This window comes from Culicoides brevitarsis, chromosome 3 (assembly GCF_036172545.1).
Source record: "Culicoides brevitarsis isolate CSIRO-B50_1 chromosome 3, AGI_CSIRO_Cbre_v1, whole genome shotgun sequence".
Taxonomy (NCBI): Eukaryota; Metazoa; Arthropoda; class Insecta; order Diptera; family Ceratopogonidae; genus Culicoides; species Culicoides brevitarsis.
Window position 1 is genome coordinate 39,548 of NC_087087.1, and position 27,926 is coordinate 67,473.

The 27,926-nt window shown below is 28.9% G+C and overlaps 3 protein-coding genes across 3 annotated transcripts; 1 reads left to right on the forward strand and 2 right to left on the reverse strand.

Annotated features, from left to right (window-relative positions):
* The first annotated feature begins 1,721 nt into the window (after positions 1-1,721).
* On the forward strand, positions 1,722-8,947 carry LOC134834224 (5'-3' exoribonuclease 2 homolog). Its single transcript, XM_063848808.1, has 6 exons — positions 1,722-1,885; positions 1,964-3,781; positions 3,843-3,999; positions 4,062-4,424; positions 4,494-4,661; positions 8,388-8,947. The coding sequence occupies exons 1-6, from the start codon at positions 1,811-1,813 to the stop codon at positions 8,696-8,698; spliced, it is 2,892 nt and encodes a 963-aa protein (XP_063704878.1). The 5' UTR covers positions 1,722-1,810; the 3' UTR covers positions 8,699-8,947.
* Positions 5,655-7,501, reverse strand: LOC134834918 (leucine-rich repeat-containing protein 15-like). Its single transcript, XM_063849724.1, has one exon. It carries the CDS (start codon positions 7,348-7,350, stop codon positions 5,704-5,706), a length of 1,647 nt encoding a protein of 548 aa, XP_063705794.1. The 5' UTR covers positions 7,351-7,501; the 3' UTR covers positions 5,655-5,703.
* A 6,957-nt stretch (positions 8,948-15,904) lies between the features above and the next one.
* On the reverse strand, positions 15,905-27,834 carry LOC134833715 (homeobox protein Nkx-2.1). The gene is made up of 6 exons (XM_063848135.1): positions 26,970-27,834; positions 26,073-26,290; positions 23,281-23,432; positions 21,291-21,386; positions 17,529-17,615; positions 15,905-17,110 (listed from the first exon to the last, which is right to left on the reverse strand). The coding sequence occupies exons 1-6, from the start codon at positions 27,284-27,286 to the stop codon at positions 16,697-16,699; spliced, it is 1,284 nt and encodes a 427-aa protein (XP_063704205.1). The 5' UTR covers positions 27,287-27,834; the 3' UTR covers positions 15,905-16,696.
* Between the last annotated feature and the right edge of the window lie 92 nt (positions 27,835-27,926).

A 27,926-nucleotide genomic window follows, 5' to 3' on the forward strand; every position in this document is an offset into this window, starting at 1 on the left:
ATCATAAGAAGATTAAAATTTAGAAAGAATTCAATTTGAAACGAAATCAAATGTCAATTGACTTTTTCTATAATTGAAAAGAAAGCCTAAAAGTTTTAATTTGCGAAAGCAAAAATTTAAATATAAAAGTAAGATAAAATATTTTATAGGTAAGTTGAATAACTGTTAAAAAAATATATTGTTCTCAGGTATTTATATATTTACATTTTAATAAATACTTGTACTCTTTTCCTCCGAAAAACTAAAAGTTTTGTTTTGGAAAGCCTTACATCACGATTCTCGTGAAAATGAGTTTTCTCAGAGCTTTGACGCGGATTCCGACTTCTTCAGTGGCAAAAAATGCATTTTTACGTTATTTGGCAACAGAAGCGGCGGAAATCGACAAAATGGTGAAGAATAACAAAGTCGTCATCTTCATGAAGGGCACGCCGCAAGAACCAAGATGTGGATTTTCAAATGCAGTAGTTCAGATTCTGAGCATGCACGGAGTCAAATATGATAGTCATAATGTATTGGAAAATGAGGATTTGAGACAAGGTAGAGAAATATCATAAAACCCCGAAAAATAAACTTACATAGAATTTTTTTTTTCATTTCAAGGAATCAAAACTTTTTCGAATTGGCCGACAATCCCTCAAGTCTTTATCAATGGGGAGTTTGTTGGAGGTTGCGATATTCTGCTGTCAATGCATCAAAACGGAGAGCTTGTTGATGAACTCAAAAAAGCCGGAATTGAGAGTGCTTTGAAAGATGCAGAAGGAACGAAAAAATAACATAATATTACTCTAACATAGATATCAAATAAATAAATAACGTTTTATTTAATTATTGTTTTATATAAAATTATAATTTCGAAAGCTCATATTTGAAAGATATTGGGGCAAGAAAATAAAAATAAAATCATTGTGTTTATACAAATTGATACTGAACTGTATTGTATCATATAAATTTTAAAAATATTATTATAACATTTTTAAATTATTTATGAATAATTCTTTAAAGGAAATTTGTTTTCGAACTTTTATCCCACAAACTTTTTTTCCGAGTAAGAAGAGACAAAAAAAAATATTTTAATCCTTTTTTATTCGATATGATATTGGTTTAAACTACTGAAGCCTTTGATTATTTCAGACAAATTGAATCAAAAATTCCTAAACATAGAAAACTTTTATAAAAGATAATTTTAAAATTTCAAATTTTTTTTTCTTATTATATTTTATAAAAATATTGTACCTAATCATAATAATATTATTAATAAATATTTTTTTTTTAACTTTTTTCATATTTTTGATTTAAAAAATAAGAAATATTAAAAATAAAACTTGCAAAAATAAAATAAAATTAAAAAAAAAATAATAATACATAATAAGGTTTTGATTTAAAAAAAATAATTTTTGATTTTGCAAAATTTACCTAATAATAAAAATTCAAAAATTACCTTAAAATTTTAAAAAACTAAATGAAAAAAATAAATTATTAATTAAAATTTTATGTTTTTTCTTCCAGTCTCGACTTCCATTACTTCCAATATCGCTTCCATTATTCCATGCTGGATGCCTGTTTCTATACGCGTATACGGTACGGCTTCTGAGACGAATGAAAATGATAAGCCGTCAGATGGCGCTGCATGTCAATATCCTGTTTTAGCTACCAAAGCGGAAATGCGGCAGAAAATGGAACTAATTTTGAGACGAATGGAAATGATTTTCCCATAACTCGTGTCAACAACAACAAATTGATTTTACTAAATTAAATAAATAATTCAAAATAAGCATTTAAGAGACATTTCATATCGAATTGACAAAGCGTAATGGGAGTTCCAGCTTTTTTTAGATGGTTATCGCGGAAATATCCGAGTGTAATAATAGAATGTGTAGAAAAAAAGGTACATTTTCTGAGTTGGTTTTTGTGCAAATAATTTTTCAATAAATAAAACTTTTTTCTTTTTTTTTACCTCGGATAGCACGAAGATGCCGATGGAAAAACAATTCACGAAGATGCTACTTTGCCGAATCCGAATGGAGTAGAATTTGATAATTTATATCTGGATATGAATGGAATTATTCATCCTTGCACTCATCCGGAAGATAAACCAGCGCCGAAAAATGAAGACGAAATGATGATTGCCATTTTCGAGTGTATTGATCGCCTCTTTAATATTGTTCGTCCTCGAAAGCTACTTTATATGGCTATCGATGGAGTTGCGCCTCGCGCTAAAATGAATCAACAACGTTCCCGTCGTTTTCGTGCTTCGAAAGAAGCTGTTGAAAAAGCTGCCGAAGTCGAAAGAATTCGTGAAGAGTTGAAACAAAAGGGTGCAATTTTGCCTCCGGAAAAGCCAAAAGGAGAACATTTTGACTCAAATTGCATTACGCCAGGCACGCCCTTCATGGATCGTCTAAGCAAATGTCTTCAATACTATATTCACGATCGTCTAAATAACGATCCTGCATGGAAAGGTATCAAAGTCATTTTGTCAGATGCGAATGTTCCCGGCGAAGGAGAACACAAAATTATGGATTACATTCGAAAACAACGCTCGCAACCCGAACACGATCCCAATACGCATCACGTTTTGTGCGGAGCTGATGCGGATTTGATCATGCTTGGTCTTGCAACGCATGAAGCAAATTTTACTATCATTCGAGAGGAATTTTTGCCAAATAAACCTCGCCCTTGTGATGTTTGCAACTGTTTGGGACACGATTCCAAAGATTGTCAAGGCCTTGCAACTGTAGGAGGCGAGCCTGATGTTCCAGTTTTTGGAAAAGAAACACAATACATCTTCGTTCGACTTTCCGTGTTACGAGAATATCTCGAACGAGAATTGGAAATGCCGAATCTACCTTTCGAATATAACTTTGATCGTGTATTGGATGATTGGGTTTTCATGTGTTTCTTCGTTGGTAATGATTTCTTACCGCATTTACCAAGTTTGGAGATTCGTGAGAACGCCATAGATCGACTCATTAATTTGTATAAAAAATGTGTTTATAAGACAGGCGGATATTTGACAGACTCAGGAGAAGTTGCTTTGGAAAGAGTCGAAATGATAATGACAGATTTGGGTTATATGGAAGATCAAATTTTTAAAGAAAGACAAAAATCTGAATTACGATACAAAGAAAATGCAAAAAGACGAAAGCTTCAAGAACAAGCAAAACAACAAAGACCCGATTTCTCTGCAATGATGAACTCTCAATTCGCTCCAACGGCACTCGGCAAAGGTTTTACGCCAAGTGCATTGACAAATGTTCGTCAAGAAGCAGCTAATTTTCGAATTATTGGAATGCAACGTGAAAACTCGTCAAATCAATCTTCAAAGAACTCGAGTCTAAATTCAAGTAGTCAAAATAGCAGCTTTGAAGAAGATCGTCGAGGAACAAAACGTAAAGTAGATGATGTTGAAAAAGAAGAAGAAGAAGATGATCAAGCACATGATGAGGTTCGTCTATGGGAGTCTGGATTCAAAGATCGTTATTATGAATCAAAGTTTGATGTTCAGCCGGAAAATATTCAATTTAGACAAACAGTTGCTTTGGAATATGTTCGAGGACTTTGTTGGGTATTAAAATACTATTATCAAGGATGCGCATCTTGGGGATGGTATTTTCCTTATCATTACGCGCCATTTGCTTCTGACTTCATGAATATCTCAGGTTTGAGTACAAAATTTGACAAAGGACAACCTTTTAAACCGTTGGAGCAATTAATGGGAGTCTTTCCAGCTGCAAGTAAGAAACATATTCCTGATGTTTTTGCCGAATTGATGGTAGATCCTGTAAGTGTACTTAATTTTTTATGTTCATTATTATATTTCATTGTTCATATTTTTATTTTAGAAATCAGTTATAATTGACTTTTATCCGGAGGACTTTAAGATTGATTTAAATGGAAAGAAGTTTGCGTGGCAAGGTGTTGCGTTGCTACCTTTTGTTGATGAGCAACGGTTATTCAAAGCTTTAGCTCCATTTAGAGAAAAATTGTCTGAAGAAGAAAGTAAGTTGGTTAAAACATTAAAACTGTTCAAGCTGTTTACCAATTTTTCTTGTCTTTGTTAGAAAAACGAAACACAACGGGCGAAGAACGATTGTATATCGGTACTGGATGTTCTAATTACAAACTCATATCGAAGTATTATGAGGAAAAAATGGAGCATAACAAAGAAATTCCCATTACAATTGATGGAATGCAAGGTTTCATCTTATTGACAAATGAATGTATCGAAATTGGAGAAACAGTTTTTTCACCCCTAAAGAGCCTTCATGCAATTGAGGATAATAGAGTTTTGACCGTTTACTTTCGCAATCCAGTGTATGATATAGATTTTATTTTTCCTGCGAGAAAATTAGATGGGGCTATTATGCCCAAAAGGGTATTGAAATCGCACGATAATAATGATCCGAATTATAAACCACAAATAGGTATGATATATTTTACACGGTTTTTACGATATATTCATTAAAATATTTTCTGACATTTTTGTTATATAGGCTTTGGAAATCGCACACAACAAGGTTACCTGGATCAATCAGGGCATCGAATGTTGAACCATTATACAAATAACAATTATAATAGTGTTGGAAACGGCAATCAATATCAACAAAGACAAGACAGAGGAGGAACTTATAGTTCTGTTGGTCCTCCAGCATACCAATCAAGTAAGTACATAGGCTCAAAATGATATGGTATTTGGTAACGTGTGATTTTCAAACAATTTATAATAGATTGATAAAACTTGTTTAAAAATAATATCGCTGAAGATTCAAATGTTTTGCAATTTTAATGTATTATTACTGCAAACATATAGTCTAAATATTCAGCCTATATTCACAAGAAGAACGTAAATGACGCACGTGAAAATTTTCCATTTTAAGGAAATCTTTTCCGCACGTTTTGTTCTCGTTAAAAAATCATCTTTAATCTGTTATGATTGATAATCGCCTTGACCTCTTAACATTTGCAAGTATTGACGTAGTTTTTGTCGTAACCTTTCTCGGTTTTTGTTTTCTTTAGTATCGTAAAATATTTAAGCCGTAATCCATCCAATTATCCTCAAATTCAATGAAATAGTCAATCGGAGAATTCAAACATAAATTAAGATTTTTTTATCAATTTTTTCATGAAGAATATTGTTCAAAAGCAAAAACACGTCAGAGAATTCTCGTCATTGTTGCCAAGTTGTTATGATGTTGAAGTGCTTAGCAAAATACTTTTTGACGTAATCAAAACAATAACAAGTTGTTTGTTGAAATCAATTCAAAAGTGAAAAAAAAAATTTAAAAGAGAGAGAAATTTTTTATGGAAATAATGAAGATGGTCAAAATTTACGAAACTCGTATTATCTGCATCTTTACTTAAAAGAACGTGATTAATAATTATTATGATATTACAGGATCTGTCATTTTTAATTAGCTTTACGTGCTGTTTGTCATGTTTTTGAAAGAAAATCGTATGTTTGGAAAACGGGTGAAAAATGTAATGGGAAGTGACGCAATATAATGATGAAAAAGTTTAAATTGTGTTTTGTGGAAAAGTTTCATAAATAAATATTTCATTTATTCACATGTTTGTTTTAAACAACTTTCTTACTTCCATAACGGAAGCAAAAACTTTTTAAAAGCAAGTTTATTATTATTTTTTTTGTCTTATAATTATAAATGCGCTGTATATTTATGAGAAAATGTGATTTTTCTTTATTTGTTATGAAACCAAATCTTCCATAAGATTCTCTTCTTGGATTGCACCACTCAAACGCATAGAATGTGAGCTTTTTTTGGTTTTTAAGTAACGCCCCAACTTTATACCGAAGAAAATCAAGTTAATTAGTAACAAAGTAAAAACCATGATCTTGATGGCTTTAACGTCGGCACTTGAACCCTCATCTTTCACTCGAGCATCTGAATCTATCGTTCGTGTTTCTTTTCTTCCGCTAATTTTAGCAAGGCGTGCTTTTGTTTCTTGAATATCATTTATGTCTTGAATTTGTTTCTCTGTATGTAAAACTGCGGGTGTGTTGTGGCAAGAAATTCCTTTAAGATTTTGTCCCATTAAATGATTTTCCTTGTAAGGATCTTCGAGCAGTCGAATGTTTTGTTTGTTCAAATACTTTAATATATTTGCCAAATTTTTACATTCAAAGTTATTATTAGAAATGCCAATAAATCGAAGTTTTGGAAATAGCTCTATTAATCCATTGTACTCCAATTTCGTCAAATTATTACCTATTAATGATATTTCCTCTAAGGATGAAAGTGCAGCTAACATATCTAAATCAATTTCATCCAAATTATTGTAAGAAATATCCAAACTTCTAAGTTTTGTCGTTTGTGAGAATGTTCCGAAATCCAAACGACCTAAATTTGTGTGTTCCAAGTTGAGAGACAATAAGCTTGTCATATTTTCGAAAACATTCAAAGGCAATTCACCAATATCAGGATTAAAAGCAAGGCTTAATTCAATTATTGTGGACATTTTGCTAATGTTTTTGATGTCACTCAGATTGTTTTGTGTCAAATCAACGTATGTTAAGATAAAATCCGTATGTACATCAAAACTATTGATTGAATTGTTGTTTGCAATGAACCTAAGGAGTTCTCTGAGATCTATATTTGTACGATTGTGAATCGGTTCGATGAAAATGTCTTCAATACGATTGTCGGAAAAATCTAAACTACGCACTGTGAATGGCAGTGTAAGTGCAATATGTTTCAAATGATTGCCCTGTAAATTTAAATTTTGCAACTTCTTACAGTTTATGAAGAGATGTCTTTCTATGTCTCTTAATTTATTATACGATAAATCTATCATGGAAATATTTTGTACTTTGTTAAAAATTTCGTTAGGTAAACTTTCAAGTAAGTTTTGTGATAAAGTTAAACGTCTTAAATTTGTTGTTTCAAACGCCAAGACGTCAACTTTTGATATTGAATTATATGATAAATCGATGATTTGTATTTTTTTTGCTTCAGAAAAGGTATGTTTTTCCACAGCTGTCAAATTATTTTTCATGAGATTTAGTATGATTAAAGCATTCGCCTTTTCAAATGAATACTTGTGCAATTCATCTATTAGTCCAACGTTGCTCATTGTAAGATTTTCCAAATTTGGTAATTTTTGAAAAATTGTACGTGGTAGTTCAGATATAGTTGAATTTTCAAATATCACTGTTCTAATGTATTGATTCGAGCGCATTTCGAAAGCTGCATTTTGTATTGTATTGTTTCTTCTGATGTTTACAAAAGTGCAAACTATTTGAAATTTTCTATAACCCTCTTTACATTCGTGCAAATAATGTGCCTTTAAGACTGATGGCAATAACAAAAACCATAAGCAAAGCCATTTATTCATTTTTTCGGATGTTTAGCACTCGATGGATGGTCAAATTTGTTTTCAACAAACGCGATACGATGCAAAAATGCACTTTTATTCACAGCTTGTAGAAGTGTTCAACTAACGATGCAAACGTATACTAAAAAGACACATTCAAATTTGTGCAGGTAGTCCAAAAAAGTTTTAATTGATTGTTTTTTTTACATGTATTAAATTACGTAGGTCTGTTAAATATGACTTTATGCTGATGTATGCAAACTTTTTCTCAAAATACAAGTGCAATGTTATGACGACGATAAATATTATTATGAAAAAAATATTTACTTGTTTGCCCTTTGGTACGACACTTGTTCAATATCATTAGGTTTTTTTTATTTCAATTTTCATTTGTTTTAAATGATAAAAAAATCAGTATAGTTCTTGAAAAAGTACTGTTAATGACTAATTCTCTTTTCCATTCTCATTAAGTTATTCAAATTCAAAATAAAAAAATATATGTGTCTTTTTTTCTTCATCTTTTGTTATCACAACTCCTCTTAATACACATTTAACTAAATTGTATGGCATTTGAAAGCCGACGAATGCCCATTGAATGCTGTAATTTTATTCATAATTTATGTATCAAAAAGTTTAATGGATGCACTTTATTGGTATGTTGCATCTTATGGCGCTTCTTACACTTACCTGATGTAACGACGGAAACGATGATGATGATGAGACTGTCAATGAGTAGGCCACTTGAATCTGTGTATATGAGTCGAGAAGAAGCACACAATTGTGAATAAATGCAGATGATAAGACAAGTGGTTACTGTACACGTTATTTTTCATTTTACTTTGTTGAATGAAAATGAATGAAAGATTTGAATAGAAATTGTACAAAATGCAGAATGCTCTTTTTATTAAAAAGTAAATTTGTGCCGTCACTGATAACACTCTGCACTTGAAAAAATAAAAAAAATCAGACGTCTTTTTTATCAAGTGCTCTTTAAAAAAAAAATTAAAAAATAATCATATTGAAGTGAGATGAATAAACAATTTTTTAACACTTTTCAGATCCTACCGACCGTCGCAACAACTATCAACAACAACAACGCTCTTACGGGAGAGATTATAGCACAGGAAGTTATCAATCCGGAAATAATGCACATAGATATAATAACCAACAACAACGGCATCCTCCATCATATCCATCGCAAACGGGCTCTGATCGCGGTTACAATCCACGAAGTCAAGGAGGATCGTATCAAAATATGTACCCTTCAAATCAAGCATCTCAAGGGCGATACAATAATTCTGGACAAAATCAAGGACAAAACTTTAATAATTATCATCAAAGTCGGGGCGGAAGCTGGAAACGATATTAAATAAATTTTTCATGATCTTTGCATGTGCAACGTAATTGTATATATTTATATACTACTTTTATATTCTTTTAGTACAGAAAGTAAATAAGAGACATGAACTTCTATTAAAAATATTAACTTTAAATTTATCACGTAAAAACATTAACTTTAAATTTAGGATTGTTAGGTTAAAAAAATTGATAAGCCTCTTGAATGTTTAACGAAATTACAAAATATATGTATATTCAATATATTGGCTAATCACAAAAATTAGTTTTATAATTTATATTACATAATTATCTAAAAATGCAGAATATTAATGATTGAGGTTTCAAGTAATAACGGTTATAACATTTCATCTCTACTAAGAAATTCAATTGTCGTTAGATTACTCTTCACATTTTATTCTGTCAATATATATATTTCAAAAAAAAATAGTTAGCGGGTAACCACTTGAAAATTTACTGCTCGCCATCTACACATTATAATTTTTCATAAATAAATGAAGTCATGGTTTTTTTTATTTTTATTTAGCGAAATTTCAGTTGATATAAAGACCATATTGTGAATGTAGTAAGTATACCAAAAATAAAACATTATAAAAGGGCATAAAATCCGTTGAACTTATTGATAAGTTTGATGCGAACAATGGTGAATGTATGTCTTTATTATTATTTTTGTAGTATATGTTCTGTTGAGTATCAAATGCTATTGTTTTTCAGTTTTTTAAAGGATCGTTGGATTATATTGTATTATATACATTATGAATTGATGAGTGGGTACTTATGATTTTTTTTTTGTGTATGGTAGCGAGTGACATGTGAAACAAAAATTTATTGATGAACTGCTATATCAATCTATTCATGTTTCCTTAACACAAGTATTTTAACTTATCATTTCAAACACACAGCTTTTTTAAGCCTTAATTTCTTTAATTTTGACATCCGAAACGAAAGTTGCAAGTAAAACTAAATTTTACATTATTTTCTTTTTGAAAATATAGAAATTATCTTGAATGTTAATGGTTGTAAAGCTTGAAAATGGACAAATATAAAAAAATGGGGAAATAATACGTCTTTACGTAAAAAATATGGAATTTTCTTTTTTCGCAGTCTCTTCAATGGTTGATGGATTTCAAAAATGTAAAAATAAAGACTAAAACTTTAAAAAATGTTTAGAAAACAAATTGTGAGAGCATTTAGACTTTAAGCATTTATTTAAGCCTCCATTTGCTTCATTTAACATTCGAAACGAAAATCATCGTTAAAAAATATCTAACTTAAAATCAAGTTTTAGCGTAATTTGCAACGAAAAAAAAAACATAATTGGTAGTCAAATATTGTTTTCATTTTAATTTAGAATCATTCAAAACTGGCAAACTACAATCCCCTACTTTGTGTTTAATCGCTGGTTTACTAAAAATTGCGATGGCAACCATCGTTATTCTAGATATTCATTGCACGTGTTTGAACCCACTTGATTTGTTTTTGTCTTTAACGATCTCATTCTTCGAGATATCCAATAAAAATAATATATTAAATTACCAACATCCGAAATTCTACTTAAATACGGAATACGAGACCCGCATATTTAACCATCATTAGCCATATCACATTCTTGTAAGAATCTCGTACCTTGCCCACACACCAAAAAACAATTGGAATGGCTTTTATTGTAAGACTAATTGCGTAAATATACGTTTCATTCACACATATCATGTTTCATGGGCCACATAAAATCACAACATATCTATATTTTTACTTTAACATCACAATACATTCTTGTTTTCCCCCAAGCAGTATTTGTGTGCGTGTGTATTTCATTTTATTTTTTGCCTTTTCGTTCGACCAATCGTGAAAGAGGCGCATGCGTTAAATATAATAAAAACGTTACAGTTGCATGCACATAAGGTTGAAACAAAAGTATATATATATATATATACAAGAAAGATGAGAAAGAAAACACGTATCTACGTTCATAGTCGGATCTGTGTTTGATTGATAAATGTGATAAAATGCCTCCATTAAAAAAGTTTGGAGTTACAATTTTTTCACTTTCTTTCATTATAAAAGCATTTAGAAACAAATCTAACTATTCGTTATTTAAAACATTTCAAATTATGTAAACATATTACAAATAGTGTAAAGCCTGATTAACATAATATATGATATATATTTAATATAATCTTGTTTTTTCATTGATTATTCAAGGTACTATGTATAATGTTTATGATGATTTGAAACAAAAACAAATGGAATTTTTTGTTAGCTTAAATATGTAAGGTTTTCTATCTCACTTTAATTTTTGTTTTATTTGAACTAAAACACGCGTAAGATCTAACAAATGTCATTTATGTTATCATTAAAGAAAATATACAATGAAAAATGCTGTCATATGCAGAAAATTATTCAATTATTATATCATTGTTAGTTTATTGTTGTGTTGAGAAGGAAAATAGAAGGCGTTTTAAAGTGACGAGGGGAGTTTGAACTTGTTAGTATTTATTATTATTGCAAAGTTAACGTAATTTAACGTGTTCAGTCGTAATAATGATTGACACCCTCTATTTAGATAATAATTGTATGATGTTTGTCACAAACAACGGAGGAGAGAAATAATTCGCGAAGGGCGTGAATATTATCTTTTTTAATTTATATAAACATCGCATTATTTTGATATTCAACCCAAAAACACTCTTTTATTATGTTGAGATCAACTTATAATTGATTGTAAATAATTTAAAGGATTTTTAGAATTTCAAGTCATTTTTCATGTGAACTTATCGTTACACTCTTATGATTTGTAATTAGTTTATTATAATTAATAGTTAATGCTTTGTTCTTTTCCTATATTGAATAAATTATTGTAAAACCTATTATTTGTTCATATTTTGGAAAAGTAATTAATATTATGATAAAAATGCGTAGACATTTGTTTCATACTATTATAATACTTCTCTTGCAGCGTGATTTGAAAAGAAAAAAAAATAACATCCGCCTCTATATCCTTTCTTCCTTTTCATATCAAATTTATTATCATCATACGTGAAACGTGACTGAACAATCAAAATATGTTTCTTGACTATTGTTTTAAGTTGAAACAGATGAAAATGATGCGGTGTCTGGCAAATACAAGTGTTCCATTATAATTACATGACAAAGTACAAAGGGACGAAATGATTTAAAGTCGTGCGAATGTCGACGTTTTTTAAAATACCGTTCAATGTCACGTTTCAGATAAGTCACAGAAAATATTCAGACAATACCAAAGTAAAAAATGACATGTTACAAGTGCCGTTTCCTCATTAAAATAAGCATAGAAAGAGAAAAATTCCCAATTATAAACGATTTTTCTCAATTAAAAGATATTATTTGAGAGATTTAACAAATGCATAATTCAAAACGAAACGAAAGAAAGAAAAAAATTGTCAATGAAAAATTTAGTTTCGTTTTTTTCCAAATGTACTTTTTATTGCTAATATATTTTTCAAGCTCACCAAAAAATTTACTCTTTTGGATTCGTATTGGTACATATATTTAATACATATAGTATATATATAGTATTTTACAACAAAAACAGATTTTTCTATATAAAAACAAGACAGGCGTATGCTGTCCTGGATAAATTATATTTGGTCAGTTTAACATGTCAGTAACAGATTAATGAAAAATGTTTTATGTTTATAATTGAATTTTTTCTTTGTGTAAATAAAATAAAATAGGCACCTCATATGTATGTACAAATGAAAATAACTATAGATGAACCAACAGGCGATATAAAACGATTCTTTGTGTGATACTTTTTCGGACAAAAAGGGCGTTATATAAACTTTCGGCAGATTATAATAAAGTTGTGTTATCTTTAGGGGCAGATTGCCATAATTTACATTATAATAGTACTAACTTACATGTTGTATGGATCCAATTATATGGTCAGTGATTTTTAACTTCTAAAATTTTAGTTTTTGAGTTGAATTAAATTTGCAATTTTATGAGGTTTTATTCATCACTCATCCGTCAATTGTAGGCAGACACCTGAAGAGGATACGATTGAAACAAGAAATAAGACATGAAATAATATTATGCAAGTCACGTTTTAGTAAGAAAAATTCCAATGCACGAACGCGAATATAAACAAAAAAAAGCATTTTTTTTATTTTTTCATATTCATGTTTCGTATGTCTCGAGCACTTCATCAAAAATAAAAAAAACTATCCATTGGGTGGCCTTATAGCATAGAATTTATGTTGTTTATATGTGTCTGACAGCCATTTTAGAGATTACAATAGTCCATCTTTTGTTCGCTTTTTATGGTTACTCACCTTTCTTGAAATGAAAGACACTGACTTTTATTTGTTTGTTTATATTTTCAAACTTATCTATTGAAAGTTTTTTTTTAATTTAACCAAAATGGTATATCTGTCTTGTCTTTTATATCAAGGCATTTGAATTAACGTATTTCAAAGATTAATTATAAATATAAAATTTCTCTTGAATTTGAAAGTCTCATAGTCATGATGGTTGTTGCGTGAGAATGTGCTGAGAAGTTTGCTTTTAAGCTTTTGTCACCATTTGAAAGAAAAAGATGAAAGAAACGTCAAAAGTGGAAAAAAGCTAATTTACTGCATTACTGCCTGATGTAAGAATCAACGTAGAACAAAAGAAAGTTGTTCAAACTGACGAGCAAAAGGATTTCCGTAAATGGTATATTGCATTTTAATAGCAATGAAATTTATTTAAGTAAAACGATGAAGCATTACATCAAAAAAAAAAAACGTGTTCAAAAAATTTAGATGAATTGTTCCCATAGCGATTCACACGAAAATCGTCCTGATGGAAATTTCTTGCACACCTAAATGACTTCTGAAGCACCTTCACATTTTTTCTTGTAAATAATAATTATTTATGATTGATCACTCACATAAAACCAATTGCCCGCTTTTCTATTGAAATAGTAGATGAGCATCAGTGCACCCTGTGTCGTTTTCTCTAATTTTATTCCTCAATAAATTATTGAAGAAATAATTTGTTCATTTAATATTTATTTTGCTGTTTTAAGACGCGCCCTTCCCCTATGTTCATATTCATTGACGATAGATTCCTGTCGCGCGTCATCAAAGGTGGTCTCATGTAAATTTAGTGTGTTGGCATTTCTGATGAAAACAAAAATTACTATAAATTTACTTTTGCGGAAGGATAAATGCAAGATATCTCGGAAAAAGTCTCACCCGAATCAATCAACTGTCCATAATGCTTCAAGATGTAAAAAATCAAACAAGTCAAATGCAAGAAATAATACTTGCGGGCATTTAATTGACTTTGATTTTTCGAAAGGATGCATTTTCTCATACAATTGAAAATCAACTTAATTTCTACTGAAAAAGAAGAAAGTAAGGGAGAAATTCAGAGTTGGTGGTCTTTCACTTTATAAATTTAGTAAAGAAAAGTTGCAATCTCATCTATTTAGATAGCAGATTAATTTTTTTTTACTAAATGTGTGATTCTTGGTCCATTCTTTTTTTTCTATTTTTAATGAGATTGTCGTTCCTTTTTGTAGTTCTTAAATAAATAAAAATACAATCAACAGATGAACATTTTTGGGTTTTTCATAGTAAGTATCTAAATGTGAGAGACAAGTCTTTTTTGTCTTCGTCTCCCCTTTTTGAACAATAATAATAAATAAAAAAAGGGAAAACCAACAAAAGTCGTCTTAAAAAGAAAAACAATTTTAACGTACTTCCTTGTGCAAAGTAAAATAAGAATAAGGAATTGTTAAGAATATAAAATAAGAACGAATATAAAAGTCGTAAAAAATCAAGAAAACAATATTTTTAGTATTCATGAGACTTGTTGTTTCGCCTTTTCTTCTTAACGCGTTTTTGAATCCATATTTTTTTTTATCAATACAACCTTTTCCCTCATAATAATAAGCTTTTGGAAAAGTGAGTTAAAATTAATCAATTTAGGATTACTGATCACTTGTGTGTGACGAAATTGAGCATGAAATAAATCCTCTTAATTAAAATAACTGTAACGGATTTATTGATAGTGAATTATTTGTGATATACTCTCTTCAGGAATCGCACATGCAAAGCACTTGTACCAACAATTATGTTCAAGGATTAAATTTTATTACGTGCTTGTTACCCTTGTTACCAAAATCATCACAAAGAGGTAAAGTAAGCGGAAGACACATGTAACAAAAAAAAGATACCTGGAATTCGTTTAATCTTTCGCTCGTGTTTCCAATCGCTTTATCCAAGAAACATTTTTCGATGAATTGTTTTTTTTTCGTGAAAGTGCTCGTTAAATTACATTTTTGATAAAAGTTTGTCTTTCTCAAATTCAGTAACGTTTTTTTTGCTGTTACAATCATCGAAATAATTGTGAAGCGTGTTCGAACGAAATTTGTATTTAAACGAGGGAATACTTTACACAACTCTATTCTCACCAACTTCTATCCCCATAAATAATCAAACAATCAAGAAAAACTTTATAAATTGATTCGTTGCTGTGCTCGTTGGCAGAAACGTTTGCCGGGCGTGTAACTAATCATCGGTTAATTTTAATTCCTAACAACACAAACGGGAGACATAAAGTTTTAAACAAGTACGTTATTAAAATAAATTTGATTGTTTCTGTCATCAAGTTTGAGCGAAGAACCTGACTCTCGCACGTGTGACTCACGTGCATCTTATTTGGGATTTATGATTTGTTTATATTGGAATAGTAATAATAAAAGATTTTTATTGTTAGTGAGAATTTGAATTTAATTGTGTGTTGATTTTGCAGCGATGCGACAAATTTTACGGAGGGTAATGTTATCTCGGAAAATCTTTATGTGTTTTTGACGCTTATGACATTGCGTGATTTATGTTTAATTAATTCTTTGATTTCTTTTTTTTTTGTAATTTCATACGCAAAAAATATTAAAATATGAAAAATCTTACCTCAAATTTTTAAAGGACGATATGTTTTTCAACAAAAGTTTTCTGATAATGATTTTTTCTTTCTTTATTTAATTTACTTTTGCAAAAATTTCCTTTTACATCAATTTTTTTTTATATATATATTCACTATGTTTTTTTTTGTGTTTGTTACTTACTAAAACTGTTTATGATGAAATTACTATTAATTAATATACTTTTTAAATTAATTTTTATTACAATTTCATTTCCTAAATATCTTAAATCTATAATAAGTAAATCAATAACATTTTTGTGGGTTTTTTTTAGTTTATAATATGTATATTTTTATTTAATATAATATATATAATTTGTTACAACGATTTTCCATGACTTTTTGTCCTTACAAATTTATTTTTAAATCATCTCTAATTTAAATTAATTTTAATCATTTTGCATTAATTCCTAAGTATTTCTAAAGTACATTTTTCGTCCTCAATTTTATGTGTTATATAAGAATCATTATTTAATTAGTTTTAATTGATAATCTCTGTTGTTATAAGTTTTTATAAATGTTTTATATTCAGTCACTATCGGATTTTAAATGAAAAAAAAAAAAAAACAAAACATTTCCATATTGAATGAAGGACTTGACTTAAAAGTCAAAATATTTTTATGAAAATTACTTCTAAAAGCTAAAAATGTCAAGAAAAACTTAAGTTCTTGACTCATACTTGAACCTTTTGGAATAAGAATAATATGTTTTATTTACAGAGACTGTATAATTGATTTTCCATTAAAATTAAATTATTTAAGGTACATTTTATTCACAAGGTTAGTGTTTTATTTTATCGATAACTTGTTTTTATAAATAAATTCCCTAACACTGTTTTTAGTTTTCCTGTACAAACATCACCAACAAATAGCAGATAAATTGAAAGGAAATAAACTTACTGATAATAGAAGTCCTGATAGTTGTACTCATCATCAAAAGCATTCTCTGTGGCAGGTTCTTGTTTAATATTCACTTTTTGGGATTTTTGTTGATTATGGGTGTTATCGTTATAATTGTTGTTGTTATTTCCCCGCATTATCCCTAATTTATCTACGTAATATTACCAAGCTCTCCCCTGCAGTGGCAAATAACTTCCGCATTGTTGTTGATTACTCATAAAGTTATTTTGATTTCTGTATGCCATTGCCAAGCTATTTGACATAAGTGCATTATTGCATGGTTGTTGTAGCATTTGTGTTTGATGCCCACTCGTATTGTAGCTTGGCAAAATTGAGGATGGCGTATCGGGTGAATGATTATTGGCGTCACTATTAGCAAGGAGATTTGTATTTCCGCCGCCCGAACCAATTGATCCGCTCGATAAAGCCGTTGCAGCTACACTACTTATATTGTTAAGATTTTGTTGAGAATGTGAAGAACCGGAATGCGTATTGCCTGTATTTGAGCTGCCTGAACATGGCTTTCCATCTTTAACTAATACGGGAACGGCAACTCGACGTGGTGAACTTGCTGACTAACGGAAGAAAATTAGTTAAAGCCAAAAAATTAATACCATGATGAAAACAATGCTAAGAGAATTTAAAAATAACTTCTCTTAACGAAAATCAAAGTCTAAATTCGTTCTCCTAACATTTTTACTTTCAAATTCTTACTTTTGATAATTTTTGATTGAAAATTTTGAAATTCATCATAAATTGTATTTTTATATATTCTTATTTTTAAATTATCCATTTTAGTGTCAAAAACAAATTTAAAATTATTAAAATTTATATAAAAAAACGTCAAAAATTGAAGAGAATTTTTTAAATTTTAAAGTTAGCATCCTCTTAACTCATCTACATTTTTTCGTTTAATTTGAATTTTAAAAAATTTGAATTTTAACGATTTTTTTCTCTTAGCATTATCTACAATACGGTATTAAAAAAACCTACCTGATTATGTTGATTTTGCTCAGCCATTGCTTTTTCTTTTGCTTGTCGCTTACATTTGTATCGATGATTTTGAAACCAAATTTTCACCTATAAGAAAAATAAAATAAAATGAAAACTTTAATTTCATTGAAAACTTCTCCAAAAACCACACTCAAAGAAAAGGATTATTTTACAAACACATTTTTTTTCTTCTTGTTATATTCAGATAATGTTTTTAACAAATACGTCAAAATGAAAAAAATGAGTCCTCTCAAAAGATTTTCAACACTCCTAAATCTTTCAATTGTTATTTATATATGATGGTTATGATCAATTCGCACTTAAAATCAATTGAAAGAAAAAAAAAATAAGGCGATTATAAAAAGTAACTCGACTCATTGAAACAGTAAATAATAAATAAGTTGTGCAATAATGCGTTTTTTTGTGGTATAAAGGAGCTGCTTTAATTTTATATTTAAATTATTATTATTCATAAAATACTAAAAAATAAAATATTAAATATATGTAAAATATTTTATACCTATATATATTTTTATATAAATTTAAATCATGTTTAGAAAAAAAAGTGTATAATTTCGCATAAATTTTTAAATAACAGAAATCAAATTTTATATAAATAAAAAATATTGAGGTTTCAGGTTATTTTGTTTTTCCAAGAAACTTATTCATACAAATTATATTAAAGCTCAATAAACGTTATCGTAACAATTATGGTATTAGTCCCAAATCCAATCTGTCTAAAACTAATAAAAACTGGTGGTTTCTTTTCATGTTTTTTTTTTCAAAAATACACCCAGACAAAGAGATCTTCGGATAAAAGTTTGAATTAACCTTTATTTACTCTCTATTAACAACCAACCAACATGATTTTAAACAGTAGCCTGCCTAACATAATACACCGGGGATACATATCAGCAGTTAAAAAATAATAATCTTGATTCTCCTGTGTTGTTCAAAATTAAATGAGGCGTAAACTATTGTTATTCTCACTCACTTACAAAACAACCGGGACACCAGACAATGAATTACCTTCAGGCAAAGTTTTTTCGTCGTGAACATTGTGTCAAACATTGTTACTCTCTGTGAAGTGCGTGGAAGGATGAAGTTATGCGGCGGGGAAATGCAAAGTTCACTCAAAAGGAAGATAAATGTTATTTTAAACAAACACAAAAGAAATAAGAAACAGGATGTCATAACGATTAATTGAAGGGGGGAAGTGTTTTGATTGGATACAACAAAAATAAATGCCGTAAAACGATCTATATGTATGAAACACAAAATAAAAAATTTATCAGTCCTGCATAATCTCGACTTCTTTATCATCATTATTATGCAATCAACGATTTACTTCTTCCAACAAAAAAAAAAAAAAGAAAACAATTTAGTCAAAAATGTCATGAATGAAAAAATCAAATTAAATATCTATAATGAATGGGATTTTCCATAGATTAGTTGAGATACATTTTAACTTTAATCCCATTTAACTGTATAAATAATATTGCAAAATGCTGAAATGAAATGAAAACAACAAGAAATATTTCAGTGTCCTTAAGATAATTATCGTTTACATTTCATTGTTCTCGTTAAAAAAAAAAGAAAAAAGGAAGCAAAATATTAGTTTTAATTTTATTTTTCTTTTATACTCTTTTAGCATTTGGGTATTTTGCTCAGATATTCACTTGTTACGAAACGGATGAGAAACAAAATTCTATCCTAGTTTCATTCTTTGTTTAGGATATTCCATTATACAAAGGCCCGAGATGTCAATCTTCTTGTTATTCTTTCATTCCTTATCCTGTACCAAAGTCAATAAGGGATTTTGCTACAAAAACTTTTTCCATTCATACATTAACTAACGAACAAATGAAAAAACTCAATTAATAAAAAATACGTAGTTATATGTCAAAACAACATGTTTTGAAATTGTAAATATTTTATAAAACTTTTTCTACTTGATTAGATACTTATAAATTTATGTTGTCTAAAAGTATCATATTTCAAAATAATAATCGATGTGAATGCTAATTGAATTAAGATTTTTGGAAAATTAATCGATTTATTAGAGCTCATATGATTACCACAAATCTGCGTGAGATACCTAATTTGTAGAATTTAAAATATTTGTATATATATTTATATATTGATTTAAAATTAAAACTGAAATTTTGGTACAATAAACAAAAGTTCAAAAATGGCACATTTGATTTTGAATTTTAACCTTTTATTTCACATAATTCAACTTTATATAATGCCATTTTTTAAATGCATCAACAAATTTCATAAATATAAATGATGTTCAAGTACCATCAAACATCTGGCTGGCTTGTTACATTCTACATTTTACCATTCAACGTTCTTCGGTAAAAAAGTAAATACATGATAAAATTATATACGCAATGAAAACATTATGGTGCCTTTAAAGGAACAAAAAAGAACACAAATGTAGAAACCATATAAAAGAAATAATGAAATAACGGGTCGCGGAATAAAATCATAAGTAGAAAAATATTTTAGTGCATTTTTGCGTAAAATCATTATATTAAAAAATGAAATAATGAGTATAAAATATTGTTATTTTATTATGAAAATTCTTCTCTTTCAAACAGTAATAGAAAAAGTAGATGCGGGTGAGAATTTGTTCCGTCGGTAAATCTGAACTTTATTGCAACCATACAAATTGACACGCGTCGTCATGCGTTGTCTTGTTTGCAATATTATCCGGCTTAAGGAACAAATACGATACATATTGTTTTTAAAATACACAATAAATTTATCTGGTTTATATGCGCTCTGTTCGTTTGACACACTTTTCATCATTTCTCAAGGAAGGTTTTAATGTGAGCACACTAAAGTGTGTAGCAGACGTTAATTCTAAATTACTTTTTCCTGCTTTTCAAAATCAAATATCCCATGAAGAATCAAAACAAGTCCTCAAAATATTCTGCATGAGACAGACATCAAAATTCGCATTTGTTTTGCTTATTTATAAGAGAATCTATGTTGTTTGTAAAAAGGAAAGCTGGATAAATATCGATGGATTGAATCGACGATCGAGTAAATAACATCAGAAATTCATAATAATAATAATAAAAAGAAAGAAAAATGAAATGAAAATCAATATTTTTATTTCAAGTACAAATTTATGTGCATGAACGAACAACAATCGTCGTCATCTTTCTCGACTCGTCATAATATTTATGGAAATGATTAAGCATAAAAGTGGGACAAAAATTCAACTTAGAAAAAATCAATGTTGTGTGCGTCTCTGCTCCAAAGCAATAAGGTATGCAAATACATGAGAAAATTTTATACGAAATAAGTTTTTATTTTTTTTAGTGTTGAACGAGTTAAGAAAATAAATAAATAAACATTGAAGCAACAAAGCAGTACAATTAGCATTTTGAACGATCAACGTGACGTGATAGAAAAAGAGCGATAACAAATATTTTATATATGTATTTACTTATTTAAATCATTCTCAATTTTTGTTGTTATTATCTATATATATATTTCCTGATTGATATTTTTATGAATTCATTATGGAAAGAATGCAGGTTGTACTCTGAATATTTTTGTCTTTGACTTTTGTGGAAGTCGTTTTATGAAATATGAATTTGAGATGCATGAGAAAACGATGCATGAAACAGAAAATGTTTATTATATTAAAGTTGCATCGCGTTTTGTCAACAAGTAACAAACAATTAGATTATTTGCGGGTTTCGACAAACTTTGAGTATATAAGGAAATGCTTGATAATCTCACCTGCGTTGGCGTCAAATGAATTAAACTTGCTAAATGTTCTCTTTCGGGTGCTGAAAGGTATTTTTGCTGTTTGAATCTTCTCTCCAATTCATATACCTGAAATATACATAAAAAAATATTTAAGTAAAAGTCTTTAATTTTAAGTGAAAAGGGAAAAGCTATTCTCTCTGTTTTGTCTTTTTATCAGTCAAATATTATTATTCTAATGATTATTGCATTACTGTTAAAAAGGGGGCAAATCATGCCAAATTGTGGCGTAGCACTGTCATCATGCCTGTCAGAGCGAACGATGTATCAAATATTTAGAGAAGAACCACTTGAACATTTTATTGCTTTGCTCTTTACTTACATTACATTGGAAATGTGTACGCTCACACAAATGTTCATATTCATAGTAAAGGCTTTTTTGTGAAAATGTAACCAGATGAACATTTACTTGTATAAATATACGCTCGCACACATACCAAAAAGTAAAATGTTTGTGTTCAACTTGAATAAATATTTATCAATACTTTAAGCGGTGTGCTTCTGCTTCTAAATTTAATATTTGTGTTATATCCAAAATAAAATATAATCTATAAAGTGAATGCAAATAAATTATTTGTTTATGCGCGCAGGTTGATGAAATTTTGAATTATTTGAGACAGTGCTAAACAACAGAAAGTTTTTATACCGAGCTTATTTTTTGTGTAATCTACTTTTCAAATACATACTATATTTAACTGAAGGAACGAAATGCACACTTCTTCTTTTCGTAATAACGAAATTCCTTTGAAAATCCTATTACGGTGTCTTAGCAACAAAAAAAAAACTTCACGTTTCTCGTTTATTATTTTTCATTACTACACAAATGTTTGAATCGCATTTTGTTCCGGTAATTAAAAGTTGAAATGAAATTTTTCCATCGTTTTATACCATAGTAATAGTCGTATAATGGCGCCTCGACAAATGCAACCCTGACTTTTTTCAGTTAATACAACACATTTAGTTTTAAGAGCATGTTACAAATGAATTACAATTGATATGTCAGACGAAACAAATATTTATTTTGAACGTTGAAATTTTTCCATGAAAGTGAAACAAGAAAAAATCAAAGATAAACAGTAGCTAAAATAAATCTCGAGAAGTATATTGTCTCAATTATTAGCAAGTGTTTGTTTGTTATTCTACGTTTTCAACATAAAACAGCTAATATAAAAACACATAGATGACAAACAGACAAACCACATTAAAAATTGTTGACTTACATAAAAAAATTATTTTGTGTTCAAATACAAGGCTTTAAAATGACTCGTTCTGCTTGTATATTGACGTCAAATATAAATATATATAGTAGCCTCAAAGGAGACTTAAACAACTGATTTGAAAGAATAACAACAACAAATTAATGAATTCGTATTTTTTCTCCCGCATTCATAACATCTCAGCTAAGCTTAATGTTAAAAATTTTTTTTTACTTATTCTTGTACAGACTTTATATTGAGTAATCAATATAGAGACAGGTAGCGAGGTACGTCATATTGATAAATATTTGTTCTGATTTTAATTTTATTTGTCATGATTCCTATATAGAATTTTTTGTTTTAAATTTTACTGATAAACCGAGAAACAAATGGACTTGATGTTTTTCTTAAATTGTTAGACAGAACGTTTCTCAAATTTAATATTTTTATTTCATACAAATACATACATCAAGTCTGAAATTGACTATTTACCAAGCACTTAAAATGCCAAGTTTAACTGCCATACCGTCAAAACAGAAGCAAGCTTTTTGTTTGAATTCCCTTTCTTTCGTTTTTTTCATTACACTAACGTTTGATAAAGTATTTTGCTCCCCATTTTTATTATTTTTAGCGTTTATGTGGATTGTTTGTCCTTCAAATGTGTGCTTCATATAAACAAAAACATGTTTTTGGTTTTTTCTTTGCAAACATGATGCGGAAAAAAGTCACCTTATCCAACACAATTAAAAGGATATATTTTTACGAACCTGCGCTTGTGTAAATAAAACTCTCCGTTTTCTTCGTTGTGCCAAAGGAAATTGCATCGGTTTCGAATCAGTTACGCTACACGCAGCTAAACTTCCCATATTTGTCATGTGTCCCATAGAGCCGCCCGTTGATCCACTCATTAGTCGTGAAACTGTAAAAGATGTGTTTTAAGTATTATTTTTCAATCAAAATGTAAAAAAGATTATTGCGCACAAGCAACTCCCATCCAAACACGCTTTTCAAATACGATTGCCATGTGAGCAAAGAAGATACTTAGAATGAAGAAGATGAAGAAGAGAAGACAAACGTGATAAAGCATTATTTCATGCCTTTTGTACCAGAATAATGTAATAAACAATAAATTCAATTTAATTTAGTTGCTCTTATTATTTGTTTCTGTATATATCATGTCATCATCGTAAAATACGATTAAGTAATAAAGAATAAAAGATTCTTAAATACAAAATTGATATGAGTTATTTACATGAACTTTCTTATATATATCTTTTGAGAATGTTTTAGTTTATAAATGGTAATGGAGATGACAAATTTTTTAAGAAACAATATTTTTTTATTCTCTGTAAATAACATATGTATTCAAAAAATAAAAAAATATACATATGTAAAAATAATTACTTCAGTATAGCTTAAAACTGATTTTTGTTAATTTTTTTCTAAATTTACTACTTTTCGAAATTTAATTTAATATATGTATTTATTATTATTGAAAAAAGTTTTCTTTGAATAAAAGGCATAATAAATCACGGTCATGCGATTATTCAAGTAGTCTCGCAAAGAAGAAATTGACGAACAGGCAAGGAAATAGATGAAAATAATAAATATTTTTTATAAAACGTAATAATAATGCGACTTATATAAAAATTGAAATAGGGAAAAAGGTTAAAAACGTTCAAGCTACTTGAACTTTTTATTGTACTATAAGAGAAAATATAATCTGATTTTTTATATTGCTACTTCAGTAGGCAGACAGAACCCATTTTGATTTCTTTTCTTTTCTTTATTTTTATTTTATTATTTGATATTCGTCTGGTTTGTACCTGACGTAATGCGCAAAATTTTATTTAAAAATTAAAGTTGATAACCTATTTTTACGTTTTTCAAAGTTTATATTTCATTGCTGCCTGATAAGTTTTATTGCGTAAAACCGTAAATAAAATACTTTAAATCATAAAAATGCTTGATTTTTAGATCTCTTCTCATCTTCTTTTCCTGTCTTCGCAACACACATGCACCAATTTAATTTATGTTAAATTATACAAAATTGTTGTGAGATTGCTGTTTACAATTCACTTGAAACTTAATTTAATTTATGCCTGATGTCGTCAACATCGTCGGCATGGGCGTTCATTGAAAAAAAAAAGACTAAACTCAGCAAAAAATTTACATGTGAAAATTTAGCTTTTGTTACCATTTCATCGTGAGGATGAGAAAGAAAACGTGACAAATCAATTTTTATATTTTTCTTTTGAATAAATTACATCAAAAATAGACAATAATTGTGATATTATATGAGGAAAATTATTTTTTCATGTTTCAGACAAGCTATTTCAACTTGAACATTTAAAACTATTTAAAAACATTTAAAGAGTATCCTAATATTTTGTTTCTTTCTTTTTGCAAGTTTTTTTTTTCTATATCATGTGACACATGAGCCGAAAATCAATATTCTATTCTACTTATAGTTTAAAAACAACTAATGTCAATAATGTTATTAGTTGTAGTTTTTTTGGAAAAGAGTTTTTTTTCTGACACAGAAAACAAAAAAAAATCTCAAATTTCATTGGAATTTATTATACACCCCAAATACAAGGGTATTTTTTGTGTTATTTTGATACCACATTGTAGTTTTAGCGCCAATTTGATCTTTTTTCTTTATTTTAGCCACAACGTACTTATTGGTTGGAAATTTTACTTTAAGAGAATCTATGAAACGTTTTTTAAAGCTTCCTTAAACTTTCTATAACTGTCATCAAATGCCCAACCATATTCGTTTTATTCAATTTGAACATGACAGTGCTATTTCTTGTTTTTTTTTTGTATCATAAAAGAAAGCATAAAACGATACTGGACACATTTCAGAGAAAAATAAATATTTGTTTAGTAAAATGCCAGTAAAATCTAATATTTATTATTTTTTCGCTCCTCTATCTTTCTGCACATACACATAGTATAGAAGTTGAAAATATATGTATGTGAGTTAATGCAAATAAAGTTTTGCTTTTTTCTATCGTTGAATAAACAGTCTGTCTGTGAGAATATGTTGAATGGTCCTGAAAGTGCATTTATTATTATGCATTTCTCATCACAAGTGTTGTGTTAGGGACATTTTAATGTAAAAATAACAAGAAAAGAAAATCACACAAATGTTCAGAAGATATCAAATTAGAAAACGAAAGACACGTAGTTTCGTCATTATAAATATTATTGATATCAAAGAGAAAAGGTAGGTATTAGTTTTTCAGTCATTAAGACTCAAGTTCATGATTAATCAACATTACACAGTATTAACTCCAATATTTGTCTGATGCACACAAAGTTCTCCACATTTCATTAACTTAACAAAACAAATAATAAAATTGCAAACATTCAGTAACAAACATTTGAAAGAATGCAGAAGTAATGAACATTTATTTTATAGATTTTTGCAAATATTTGAACGTTACATAGATCGCTTCTTCGTCATGCAAAAGGGGGTACATTGACTTCTGCATAAATTTAACAAATCTCACACTTTTCATTGTCAATGCCGTGCTCAAACATCATTACTTACTTGCAAATCTCGGATCATTCGCCGTTGAACCATACCATCCTGCTGCAGATCGACTCATATCCGTATAATGGCCTGCTAACGATAGATTATCTGTTGGTGTACAGTAACTCTGTACTCCTGGACTGTGATAAAGAGGACCCATTGTGTATGGATTGGCCATGCTTGTTCCGTGACTTAAAGTGCCGGGTGAATTGACACTACTGCCACTGGAATTAGACCTAAAAAAGGTAAAATATAAAGAAAAATTAATGAAAAAGGTAAGTCTTATCATAAAATCGTTAATTAAATAAAAGATATCAAGTGTAATATTTTTTACAATGCAATAAGTACATATTGCATTTTTACGAAATGCATTGATAAGAATTACATTGAGTTTTTCGCAATTTAAGTAGTTCATCAATGTTTGCAATGACAAAACTTGAGTATCTTAGATAAAAAGCCAATTTATTTCTTTTAAAATGTGATAAATATTGATATTTATGTCTTCAACTTGAGTGTTGGTAGCCACATTTTTGCACTAATTTCTCATTATTACCGCTTATCAAAATAAATTTTTTGTAACAAATAAAATTTGTTTTATGATAATGCAATTATATTACAAAACATCATTAAACAAAGAAATGATAAGATTACGAAGTTACTTAAATGTGGCGCAATTTTCGATTATGAACAATTGCATGCATTTTGTTCAGAGCAAAAATATATATATAAATTTTATATTTTTATATATAATATTATTTATTAATTTTAAAAATAAAAAGTTAAAACTTGATGAATTGCACGGAAAACATATTCATGATAGAAAAAGAGTTGAAGAAAAAAAATCATGATGCAAACGATGCGCGTTTTTAAATGCACCCATTGAATTTTTAAAAAAAGCCAAATACAAAAATATACCTGTAAGGCGACGGAGGATTTGCGTTAAGTTCCAGTTTTCGGTATTCTTCAATTGGACTCAGGATATCAGTAACACTGAAGGGTGTTGAATGATTGTGTAAAGTGCTGTTATGTAAGTTCTGTAATTGCTGTAAGCTAGTTAGGTTGTTATTTGTGGTAATTGTTGTTGTAGTGCCTTTTGGCGAAAGGCTCATAACCAAATCGACGCCATTTAATTCTGGCAATTGCAAAACGGTATCGTGCTCAGTTGTATCTTCTTGTCCGTGCTCTTGCTCTGGATAATCTCCAGTTGAATCTTGATGCAATATGGTTGTCATGAACCACAAATAAATACAACAAAAGCTTGTAAAGTTTCTGTTTTCTTAATTAATTTTTTAAATCATGAGACTTTTATCACATGACATTTATTTTAATTTGTTATTTTTTTTTCGATTTTTTTTTCGTTTGCTGAACTTCTTTTAATTATGTTGGAACACTTCTTTTAAAAGTTCTTTTAAATATCACTTTCTGATCTCCTTTATTATTTTTTTTGTAATTATTATTGTCAATTTTTTTCCGAAAAAAATTATAACGAAATTTTCAATTATTTTTTATTCATTCAATTGCAACACTTTTCCAAATTTTATTTACTTATTTTTTTGTTAATTATTAAAGAGTGTTTCTTATTCTTATTACTGCTCTTCAATCATTCAAATATAATACAAATTGGTTTTCTATGAGAGATGCGGACGATATTCCACTCGACACGATTCCGTCAAATGAATCAAGAGGTCTACAATAAACTAACGAATGCTTTTCAAAATACTTGTCGCATTGCTGCCTTGTTTGCCGTTTTCCATCACAACACTTTTACTTTGTTGTTCGTTCGTAGCTGTCGACGTACTGCGTGCTCGAGAGTGATTTATGAATGCAACATAGCCAGCAAGCGAAGCTAATGTGAATGAATGAGACAAACGC